This window comes from Oryctolagus cuniculus, chromosome 1, assembly GCF_964237555.1.
Source record: "Oryctolagus cuniculus chromosome 1, mOryCun1.1, whole genome shotgun sequence".
NCBI classification, from domain to species: Eukaryota; Metazoa; Chordata; class Mammalia; order Lagomorpha; family Leporidae; genus Oryctolagus; species Oryctolagus cuniculus.
The window spans coordinates 213,586,904-213,599,391 of NC_091432.1; the positions used below are offsets into that span (position 1 = coordinate 213,586,904).

The following is a 12,488-nucleotide window of genomic DNA, read 5'->3' on the forward strand; positions in this document are numbered from 1 at the left end:
CTGTCATTCTGCCTTTCAAATAAAACTAACTAGCTAATAATGCAGTGATACTTACTTTAAAAAGGTAGACATTAGAAATTTATTGCTAGTTCCTGATTCATCTCCTATTGCCCCAGGGTGCTCCACTCCTGCTCCCTGAGTCTTCTCACTATTTACCAGGATCATCTTGCAGATTTGCTTCATGTCAGTTATTTGTAGGTAAAAACCTTCTATGAGGTCTTTTTGGCTTTGATAGCCTAAGACTTAAAGTTTACTAAAATACCAGGTATATGTGTGGTTTTTCAATAACCCATTTATTCAACAAGTACCCAGCCATAGCCTCCCAGGTCAGCCTCCATGGAAGAGTGAAAGGTACAGCACTCAACTAGGAGGGACTCTGGCAGGGGCAAGTGGGGGAGAGTTTCAATATGGAACCCACTGTTAGAGATGCTGGAGACCTGTGGTCCAGGTTAGGGAGTGTAGCTGTGATGTCTGATGATTTTGTAAGTCCTGTTTGAGGTGATCTTAGATAGAGGCAGGATAATAGAATGCAGAATCTAGTTTCAAATACCAGACCCACACCTCACTGTGAGGCCATTTGCTCCCACTTCACAGGTGTTTGTGAAAGTGAGGTTGATTTTTATGTAAAGTGTATCATATAGTAGAGGTCCTATAACAATTACTGTCATGGTCACCATAATCTCCCAATACCATGGCTTCAAATATGTTTTATGTATTGATGGCTCCCAAATTGGTATCTCCAGCCCACTGGCCACAGAACTCCAGGGTCTATTCAACTGCTTTCCTGATATTTCAATTTAAATGGATATCACTTTGATTTATAAGCCTCTCAAACTTAACATGCCTAGAATAGAAGTTTTGGTATTTTGCCTTCTATCATTTATTCTTCCTCTAATCTTCCCCATTTCCAGTCAATGATATTACCATCCACCCTTTTTTGCCCAAACCAAATAGCTACATATCACCTTCAACCCCTCCCTTGTTCTTACCCTCCACATACACCTAATCTAATGGCAGGTCATGTTGATTCCGTCTTTAAAGTAGACCTCTTCATCTGCCTTGTGTTTGGCCTCTCCTCTGTTTTGAACTAAAATGCTCTGTCACTTGAATTGATGATGCAGTAGACTCCCATCATTTGTACCTTATAATCTGCCCCATCACAATCTGTTCTTATTCCTATTATACTTAAAATAACCATCAAATGCCCCATTAAGGCTACAGGATTCTACGTTGTCTGGCCCCTGCTTCCTTCTTCATCTTTAACTTGTTCTGCCCTCCCTCCTAACCCACCAATCACAATGACCTAGGTCCTTGGGCTCTTCTTTTGGTTCACAAACAAACCAAACTCTGTCTCACTTTGGGGCTGGTACATTCGCCAGTCCTGATGACTGTAATGATTCTTCAAGTCTCAGATCTCAACTCCAATGTTCACATCAAGTTCAACATAGACCTTTCCCACCTGAAGTATGCTGCCTGCATGTCTTATTGTCATATTGTCCTGGCTGCCTCCTCCCAGGCACAAGTGATTGTCTGATATTGGGGCTAACATTCAGTGGGAGTAGAGACTTGCCTTTCTACTTAAGCTGTGTCTTCAGGGTTGGAAGTTAGGAAAGGGATGGGAGAACCACTGTTTCCAATATGGGGATGCAGGAGGAAAGGTGGGTTTGCAAAAGGGGAAGCAGTTCTGTTTTGGAGTATTGTGTTTGGCCAGCTGATGAGAAAGTTCATGCATTCTGAAAGCGTTTGATGGTCACAGGTCGTATGCAGTCAGTCTCTCTCTCTCTCTCTCTCTCTCTCTCTCTCTCACACACACACACACACACACACACAGAGTCATGAATAATTTCTTTAAAGATTTATTCATTTATTTGAAAGAGATAAAAAGAGACAGAGACAGAGATCTTCCATCCACTGGCTCATTCCCCAGATGGCCACAGTGGCCAGCTCTGGGTCAAGCTGAAGCCAGGAGCCAGGAGCCTCATCTGGATCTCCCACATGGGTGACAGGGGCCCAAGCACTTGGGCCATCTTCCACTGCTTTTCCCATTGCATCATCCAGGAGCTGGAATAGAAATGGAGCATATGAAATCTATTGAAGTTTATAACTGTAAAACTGTATAGTTCTGCATATATTCCTATGGACCTTCTCCTAAGGGTACAGTTTAAAAACTTGCCATGGGTCCCCAAATCCCTTAGTCTGGGTGGTAAAGATACCATCCTTAGTGTTAAAATGATCGTATGGATAGAATTGAAGGTCTGGTAATAATAATAGGTAGAATTAAAAAGGAGTGAATGTTCCAGCATGGAAAGCAGTCCACATAGCAGACTCATAGAATGACATTCTCTTTAAATAGCACTCTGACCTCAAAATCAGCCCTTAAAGCATTCTGGTCTGGCTGAAAAGCCCATGAGAGCATTTCAGGCATGGAAAGCCAAGACACTATGGCAAAAAAATGTCCCACATGAAGGATCTTGGTGGGTGAGACCCCAGAGGATAGAAGTGGCCATTAAAGAAGGAGGTACTTTTCTCTGAAGGGAAGAGAGAACTTCCACTTTGCTTCTGGCCTTGTCTAAATACTGATGGAGTTTGTGGATTCAGAAGGCTTGGCAGCTCATGTCAAGAGCCTGGGGTGATCACTGATGTCATAAATAAGAATGTTAATTGTTAAATTAGTAACAGGAGTCATTGTGCACTAACTTTCCATGCAGGACCTCTGTCCTCAAAGAGCTATATTGTAATTATGTTTAAGTGCTCACAAAAGGTGTGTCATTTTTGGATGCTTTTTTAAAGTTAATTGAGTTTCTAAAAAAAAAAATAAATTAACTTCAAGATGCAAGGACTTTGAACAGCCCTTGTCTTGGCTATTGAGGAACATTTTTGTTGTTGTTGTTTTTGTGCAAACTGTTGAACTCTTTACTTGGTATAGAGTTGGTCTTCTGTGTATAAAGTTAATCAAAAATGGATCTTAGTGGAGAATGGACTGGGGACGGAAGAGGGAGAAGGAGGAGGGGTGGGAGACTGGGTAGGAGGGTGAGTATGGTGGGAAGAACCACTATATTCCTAAAGTTGTACTTGTGAAATGCATGAAGTTTGTATTCCTTGAATAAAAGGTTTCTTTGGGGGGAAAATAAAGTAAAACTTTAAAAATAATAATAATTTAAAAAAAGAAGTGGAGCAGCCAGGCCTTCATATGGGATGCCCATGTCAAAGACAGCTTAACCAACTGTGCTGCAGTGATGACCCCTCTCAAATAAATGTTTTAAAGATTTATTTATTTATTTGAGAGGTAGAGTTACAGAGAGAGGGAGAGACAGAGAGAAAGGTCTTCCACCCACTGGTTTACTCCCCAAATGGCTGCAACAGCCAGAGCTGCACTGATCCAAAGCCAGGAGTCAGGAGCTTCTTTCCGGTCTCCCATGCAGGTGCAGGGGGTCCAAGGACTTGGGCCATCTTCCACTGCTTTCCCAGGCCATAGCGTAGAGCTGGATCAGAAGAGGAGCAGCCAGAATATAACCGGCGCCCATAGAAGATGCCAGCACCACAGGCAGAGGCTTAGCCCACTACACTATAGCCCTGGCCCTCAAATAAATTTTTAAAAAGCAATAAAATTTTTTTTTCATATTCAAAATCTCAGTCCCTACCCCAGACTTCAAGAACCAGCATCCTTACAGATGGGGCCCTGGAGTCTGTCTTGGCAAGCTCTCCTGTATTCCTGGTGCATACGGAAGTTGAAGAAGCCTCTGTTCAGGTTTTGTTTCCTAAAACTAGACAGGCCCATAAAGCAGGGAACAGATGTCATTTAGGAGCCGTTTCTGTCACCTTTCTGTCAGGAGCCCCTATCAAGGCTCCATTTGTCCAGCTGCCAACTTTCTGTCGGCTCTTTCCTGCCATGACTGCGTTTGACAAAGGTGAAGTTTTGACAGTTCTTAGCACCTGTAAGCTGGAACAAATTTTTTGGAGCTATGCTATTTGGAAAGGAAGGGCCAGAAAAAGAGAAAACTGCTCTATTTTTAGCTTTCACTTCTGCTGCGCTCTGCCTGTCATTAAATTCAGAAACATGCAGGGAACCAATAAAAGCCAGCACAGTTCAGGGAAAAGCCTGGTTTTTGCTGGATGTGCTTAGTCTATCCTATTAGATACTGAGGTCCTTACAATACTGGCCCTCAGAGACAACACAAAGGGAATTGGAATGGAGTTGGGGAGCCTGTAGACGTAAATGTATTTGAATCGAGGGCTTCCGGTGACAGCATGACTTTGGAGCCAAGTGAAAAATCAGTTATGCTTTTTCGGGTCTTTTGAATGTCAAAACTCCGTTGTGAAATGGACTCCCTTGAGACAAGGCTTACTACATCTTTCTGTTCCCGCCTCTGTCCCTGGGCACTGCTGTTGGGGATGGTTTTGGTGATGTTTCTGCTGTGTCAAAAGGAGAGAGTTAGAGGGACATGTCCCTGTGGGTGCCTAGAGTCACCAAGCTGCCGTGGCTGAAGATACTGACCAATACCTGGGCTCCATCAGCTAGAAAATGGATTTTGCAATGGAAACGGATCTCTGATAAAGCTCTAGAGCACAACCAACAGAAACACATTGTACTACAAGCTTCTGCATGTGGTTTCTTTATTATTATAAAACACTGCCCTGTAACTTGAAAATAACAGTGTTTTTTATACTTTGCTTGGTGGTAGATGCAAACTATGTATATAGACCACATTTGCAGGCAACATGCTACCATTGATGTGTAACTATTTAAGTGTATCGCAGTGTGGGGAGTGGTTTCTGTCTGCAGTCACTTCAGCAGTGCAGTAAGGAATCATTCATAAGAGGGTACTTGTAGAAAAGTAGAATTAAAAATAACTTTGTTTGGGTTTAAAAAATGGAAATCAGGGGCCAACGTTATAGTGCTGGCATCCCACATCAGGGTGTTGATTCAAGTCCCAGCTGCTCTGCTTCCAATCCAGCTCCCTGCTAATGCACTTGGGAAAGCAATGGAAGATGGGTTAAGTACTTGGGCCCCTGGCACCCATGTGGGAGACCCAGATGGAGTTCCTGGCTCCTCGCTTCAGCCTGGCCCACCCCAGCTGTTGTAGCCATTGAGTAGTAACCCAGCAAATGGAAGATTCTCAATATCTCCCCCCCTTTCCTTTTTCTCTCTGTCACTGTGCCTTTCAGATAAATGTATCTTGAAAAAAATGAAATCTGCACATAGATTTTTTTCATTATGTGTGTTTTACATGAGCTCTTTGAAGACCAATCATGCCTGTGGATTTGTTTCTTTCTTGCATCAAAATGGACTTATCTTTTTATTACATTTCCCATGAACCTTTTGAAGTACCCTTATTTATGAACAAACTCATGTCTTTATCTCTAACGATTGGAAAAATCACAGGTCAAGTGTAAAATTTGCCTCTTTGTACAATATAGGAGTAACCAAACAGATGCACATCATGAGTTACACTGAGATTATTGGGAGTTGAAAGGCAGGAATAGTACAAGTAAGCACCCTGGCTATATTGATGATGGTTTGCTCCCAAAGGGACCATCCTGGAAAGTCAGGAACTCTAACCTCTTACAGTATGCTCCTGGGCACCCCGCCGGATCTCCATGGTAATGTCTAACTTATTATAACTAAATGTGGATAATTTTTAAAAACTCCTTTTGGGGGGATGGTTTTTATTAAATAGCCTTTAATCCCACATAAAAATGAGAGGCCACAGAACTGTGCATCCTTTGCTCCTAAGAGCTGCAAAGAAATCCCCTTCTCACCTGCCTTCCTTGGCTCTTGGTCATTATGAAAGCTCTCGCCTTTCCCTTGCTTGACCTGCCTAACCAAATTCTAACAAAGTTCTGGGTGGAGGCGATACCAGGGAAGCCAGGGACCCAGGAGGCCCAGCCCTTACCCTACTCTAGCTGGCTTCATTTCTGTTACTCCTTTGGTTGCTGGGAAGAATTGGGCATGCCCCCTGTGTCATCACAATGGTCCAGTCCCCTGGTGCTTGGCCTGTCCATGAGACTCCCACTGGTCCTCAGCCCTGATGTGCAGGAACCACTCCGTACAGACATTGGGAAGCTACTGTCTGCCGTACAGGGGCTGTGTAAGTGGAAAGCACCCACCTCTCCTTGCTCTTGGGGGGTTTTGGCACTTGTCTCTCTTGAGCTGTTTTCATCTCCCTTCTCAAAGCAGGCGTCCCTCCCTCCCAACCACTGACCTCAAATAAAACCATTTTATTCCTTTCCACAGCCTCCTCGTTCACTGGCACAGGTGGGCCTGCGTGAGTTCATTGATGTGTGGGGACCACTCTAGAGGATGGTTGGAAATCATTTAAGGGGATTTTAAGATGAGGCACGACACAGATTAATCCTTAAAAGATGCGTTAATAGGAGCTGGAAATTAGGTGATCAGAGGAAATTTTATAATTAACGAGACTGCATTTTCAAAGAAAAATGTCTGTGTTTTACAGACTCATACTGAGATACTGATGGGTGAAACATCAAGATGTTTTCTATTTAAAATGCTTTGGTGGAACATGTGGCAAAGTATTCATGATTGTTCAATCTAGGTGAGATTATGTGGGGATTTACAATGCAGTTCGCTCTGTTCTTTTTTTTTCTGGGTATTAAAAAAATCTATTTTAATCATAGAAAAAATAGAAATAAAGCCCTCTGGAGGCCGGCTTTCTGAAGGAAAGCAGGAGGCAAGGTAGTGAGGAAGTGAAGGCGGTGATTCAGGTGAACCTTACTGAGGGGCAGAGCTGACCCTGTGCCCTGCAGGTGGAGGGAGAGTTGGGTGTGGACTGACAGGTCTCTTGTCTGTTGTCTTCCCTCCTTCCCCACAGTCCAAAGTGCTTCGAGAAAAATGGCTGCTGCAAGGTGTACCTGCCGGAACTGCTGAAGAGGAGGAAGCCAGGAGGCGGCAGTCTGAGGAAGATGAGTTCAGGGTCAAGCAGCTGGAAGACAACATTCAGAGGTAGGCAGTTGCCAGCCCTGCCACCCTGTGCTGTAGCTTTACGGTGCAATTACCACTGGTTCCTCTAGGGGCGCTTGTCCACGCATCCACCCTGTGCTTTAGAGTCTCAGCCTGTCACTGTGTTGGGCTGGAATCCCGTGCGGCGATGTCTTCGTGGGCCAGTGAGGTGTGGTGAGCAGCCTGCCCCATCACTGAACGCCCCTTTGGAGACCTTGTATTTTGTCTTTTCCAACGTTGGGTCAAGCTGTTAGCTGTTGTTGCTGCGGGTCTGTTTTCAGATTTGCTGCAACCAATTAGTTGGAAATGGGGGATCCACAGCCAAGGGTCCTGGAGTTGCACTGAAGTGCACAGAAGCACTGAGTGAGGCCACTCTGAGTGCTCTGTGACCGCGCTCCGAAAGTGGACTTTGTGACACCTGCTCCCCCTGCTCCGAGGACAGCTTGTGTCATTTATGGTTCTCAGCCAGGTTCTGACCATGGTTGCCAGTGTGGGAGACAGGTTACCTGCCCATATAGGAGCCAGTGGCTGGCCAGGTTCATGTAGGACCAAAAGCATAGGTTTCCACTTGGGAACAGTAGCCCTCCCGGGCCCCAGGACACCTGGCCTGAGACGGCAGCTGGAGGCAGAAGGAGGTGAGTGCAGCTGTCTCAGGCAAGTCCAGGCCTCCATCCCATCCGGCCAGGTCTGCTGAAGTCTCACCCTCTGGTGCTCTGTTTTTTCCTGAGGCTATGAGCACCTTTGAGGCACAAAGGCTGATAGCTAAACCACTATCAGTCATTCACACCCTGGAGCAAGTGGAGACTCTGAGGGACAGCTAGGGGAGCCCAAAGATGCCACTAAAGGGAAGGGCAGGCTGGCTGTAGACCTCAAAGGCAGACTTCAACCTGTGTGCCCACTTTGCCCAGGTCCTAGTGTCCCTAGAGAGCATTTAGAGCAGTTTGTCTAAACTTTGCTTGATTGGGAAACCAGCCAAGAAGGTTTGTGGGGTAGAGGTGTGTGTGTGTGTGTGTCTGTGTGTGTGTGTGTGTGTGTATGAGATACTTTTTCTTAGTGAATGCTAAACTGTTACCAGCCATTTATATTATGTCTGTAGTATAAATTAATGTAGTCTATATAATGTTATATATATATACACAATATATATATATATCCATATAATAGATGTTGGTGTCTACAGAAGACAAAAGGGATTTGAGAAATGGGCTAGCATAAACTATGTGACCCTTTCTATGTTTCTTAAATGGCATTGGAAAGTGATAGCATTACTGGGTGCTTATTAATAAATTTGCAATATGAATAAGCTTTGTGGGTTCTTGCCCAATATTCAGAGAAGAATTCTGAATACTGGCATAAATGAACAAGGCAGCCTGATAAGTTTTAAGCTCTTTTTAGTCAGTGAGAGAAATGCATAGGAGAGTGATGGCTCTATCTAAGAAAGAGAAATCTGGATTCATACCGAGCACTGGGATCCAGCCATGTGGAGGAGCATGCAGGCCAGGAAGCATGGAGCAGGTGGCCCAAAGGCCACACGCCCTGAAGGTGCAGGGCAGTAAGGGCCCATGGTGGCAAAAGAGGGCAAAAGGCAAAAAAGGCTGGGCCCAGGCCTTTAATCCACTTCCAAAGGGGAGTGGTTAATTAGCTTTATTGGCAGGTGGGCACACAGGTGTGGTCAGGTAGGGGCATGAGGTCACACTGGGGGCATGATGAAGGCATGGTCTTCCAGCTCACAAACCTGATCAATTTTATCCTGTATGCCTGCCTACAACAATAGTTTCCAACCAAATTGGCAGCTTCGTTTCACCTTGGCCTGAATACAAATACACTGTTATTGTGGTCCCACAGGTAGTGACCTTTTTTTAAAAGATTTATTTTATTTATTTGAAAGAGTTACAGAAAGAGGTAGAGACAGAGAGAGAGGTCCTTCATCTGCTGGTTCACTCCCCAGATGGCCGCAACAGCCGGAGCTGCGCTGATCCAGAGCCAGGAGCCAGGAGCTTCTTCCGGGTCTCCCACATGGGTGCAGGGGCCCAAGCCCTTCGGCCATCTTCTACTGCTTTCCCAGGCCATAGCAGAGAGCTGGATCAGAAGAGGAGCACCTGGGACTAGAACCAATGCCCATATGGGATGCCGGTGCTTCAGGCCAGGGCGTTAACCCGATGCGCTACAGTGCCGGCCTCCATAGTGACTTTTTTTTTTTTAAGGATTTTATTTATGTATTTGAGAGGTACAGTTATAGGCAGGGGGAGAGACAGAGAAAGCTCTTCTATCTGCTGGTGCTCTTCCCAAATGGCCACAGTGGCTGGAGCTGGGCCAGTTTGAAGCCAGGAGCGAGGAGCTTCTTCTGGGTCTCCCACGCAGGTGCAGGGGCCCAAGCACTTGGGCCATCTTCCACTGCTTTCCCAGGCCATAGCAGAGAGCTGGATTGGAAGAGGAGCAGCCAGGACTAGAATCTGTGCCCGTATGGGATGCCGGCACCACAGTTGGAAGCTTAGTCCATACGCCACAGTGCCAGTCCCGTGGTAACTCTTAACCTGTGGACTGAATTACACTTGGAGAATAGAGTCTTAAGTTGAGGCTCTTTTGGCTACACTGACCATTAGAGTTAAGAAGCAAGCTTGAGGGGCTGGTTTATATTTCAAGTGGGCATGAACATAATTCAGAAAAATAAAGAAAACCTGTTTTACCTCTTGGGTCAAGAGAAAAAGGTGCACCCTCAATGTATGCGGGCAGTCTGTCTGAGTCTATTTAGGAGCCAGATTCCCGAGACAGAAGGACAGAAATCACGGTGGCCTGAAGGAGAGGTGGTCAGCCAGCATTCAGGACCCGTTTCTTCTGCCTCAGCCATGACTTTGCCAGCCTTGGCCAAATGGGCTTGATGTGTGCTGGGGCTAGGCTGTGTTTCTGCAGGAGAAGGGCTGCTGTGGGCATCAAGTCCTCCACAGCGCCCCCTGAGTGGGGCATTCTTCTTACTCTGCAAGTCAGTTTCTCCTTCCCCTCATCTAAAGCAAGATGTCACTTACTATAACATTAAGCATCTTAAATTTTAAAAAAAAAATGTATTGACTTTGAGAAACAGAGTGACAGAGACAGACAAAGCACTCACCTGCCAGTTCACTCCCCAAATACCAGCCACAGCCAGGGCAGGGCCAGTCCAAAGCTGGGTGGCTGAGAACTCAAACCAGGTCTCCTATACGAATGGCAGGGGCCCCATTGCTTGAGCCATCACCACTGCCTCCCTGGGTCTGCATTAGCAGGAAGCTGGAGTCAAGAGTCAGAGCTGAACAGGGGTATTGAGCCCAGGTGCTCCAGTATGAGACACAGGCACCCTAACCTCTAAGTTAAATGCCAGTCTGCCACATTTAGCCTCTTTATTCTGCAGTCCTAAGGGAGTTAAGAAACTGCTCTCTTCCTGCAGAGGGTCTTCAGCCACCTAAAACACTTCCCTGTATTTGAGCATAGCTCCGTTGTCTCTCACAGAACTCGGCTATAAAGACTCATTTTAAACATAAGAACCCTACACTGTTCCAAAGTCTCCCGGGATTGGCTGGTATGGCTGTGCTCGGGCTTTGTGACTGGGCTTGGCTGAGCGACTCTTAGCTGTAGGCTGCAGAGTCTGCTCTGATTTTCCCCTTCACTAACAAGCCCACTAACGTTTTGGTTAGCCACCACGACATTTCCTTTTTACAGCTGTGGCAGAGGTGCAGGAGGGCTAAGTAGAAACAAGACTCAGAACTGCTCACCAGCCATAGCCCAAGCCAGTCAATGGCCAAGCCCAAAATCAAGGTAGGGGAGACAGCCAGCCAACCTTCAGTGGAAGGAGCATAGACCAGGCAAGGGTGAAGGATAGGGTTGAATGATTCCGTCTTCCGGAAGCATGATTGTTGAATTGAAAACTGACTACTGTTAGAGAAACTTCAGGAAAGCCAGATAATAAGAAAGAAGATAAACTAAGACAAACCCAAAGCACAGAGGGAAAGGAAGAAGAGAGGAAGAGAGAATGTGAGTGACTTTGAGATCGAATTCAGAACTTGGTCTTTATGTGATAAGAGTCCCGGAAACTATCTGCAGATGCACTAAACGAAGGAATTCTGAAGGAAGTGTCCTCTGGCTGGCATCGTGGCACAGTTAGTTAGGCTGCCACCTGCAGCACTGGCATCACTTACGGGCACTGTTTTGAGTCCTGGCTACTCTGCTTCTGATCCAGCTCCCTGCTAATGTGCCTGGGAAAGTGGCAGAGGATGGCCCAAGTGCTTGCACCCCTGACAGCTGTGTGGGAGACTCAGAGGAAGTTCCAGACTCCTGGCTTTGGCGTGGCCCAGCAATAGCCATTGTGGCCATTTGAGGAGTGAACCAGTGGATGGAAGACTCTCTCTGTCTCTCTCTGTTTCTCTCCTTCTCTCTCTCTCTCTCTGTAACTCTGCCTTTCAACTAAACAAATCCTAAAAAAAAAAAAAATGAAGGAAACACCCTGTGTTTGAAGATATACACTAATCTGTAGATCTTTAGCTTTGGGCCTCACTGATCCTAACCACTCCCTAGCTGTAGTTAAATTCTCCTAAGGAGATGAGCAAACTGTTCTCAAGCTGTAAAGTGTATGAGTAGAGTTGTATCATGAAGGTATTTTTAGTCCTTGTTGTCAAACCAAGAGTTGCTTAAAGAAATTGAGGGAGGAATCCAGGATAGTAATCAAAAAACACAAGTGAGTCATTTAGTTTAGAAAACAAAAAGATAATAGCAACCTAACTTAGAACTTCAAGGGTATAAGGATTTAAGCCAAGTCTAATTCTTTGTATCTGAGCCATTCTGAAAATGATAGACTTCAAATAAATTGTACAAACTTGCACTTAGCCATGTGTCTTTTTCCTTAGATATCTTTAAGAAGAAAGAAGGCAATCACCTTTTGCATTCTTTTTTTTTTTTTTTGAGGGGGATTTATTTATTTATTTGAGAGGCAGAGTGATAGAGGGAGGGAGAGACAAAGAAAGAAGTCTTCCATCCACTGGTTCGCTCCCCAAATGGCCACAACACCTGAAGCTGGGCCAATCCGAAGCCAGGAACCAGGAGCTTCTTCCATGTCTTCCATGCAGGTGCAGGGCCCAAGGAGTTGGGCCATCTTTCACTGCTTTCCCAGGTGCATTAGCAGAGAGCTGGATTGGAAGTCCAGCAGCTGGGGCCTGAACTGGTGCCTATATAGGATGCCTGCACTGCAGGCAAAAGCTTAGCCTATTACGCCACAGTGCCAGCCTCTACCTTTTTCATTCTGTGTCTAAAATTCTTTGCAGTACTATTAGCTGCACAAAAAAGTTCTAGGTTTTCAAGCATAGTTTCTTCCAAAATGTTATTTATGCATCAGTGGTGGTTTGGCATGGAGAATGTTGTCACTCTTCCAGAACTATTAGATATAGTGTTTAGATTTTTTACTTTGAGAGGCAGAAAGATAGGGGAGAGCTGATGGGAGGAGCACCGCATCCACTGGTTCACTCCCCAAATGCTTGAAGTGACGATGGCTGGGCAAGGCCGAAGCTGG

General features: G+C 45.5%; 1 protein-coding gene across 14 annotated transcripts in view; it reads left to right on the forward strand.

The window, feature by feature from the left end:
• Positions 1-12,488, forward strand: part of PALM2AKAP2 (PALM2 and AKAP2 fusion) — a 595,149-nt gene that overhangs the window by 316,080 nt on the left and 266,581 nt on the right. For all 14 annotated transcript variants that reach the window (XM_051852170.2, XM_051852118.2, XM_070047110.1 and 11 more), the window contains 1 exon segment: positions 6,831-6,961. In XM_051852170.2, coding sequence (XP_051708130.1) covers positions 6,831-6,961 — 131 coding nt within the window.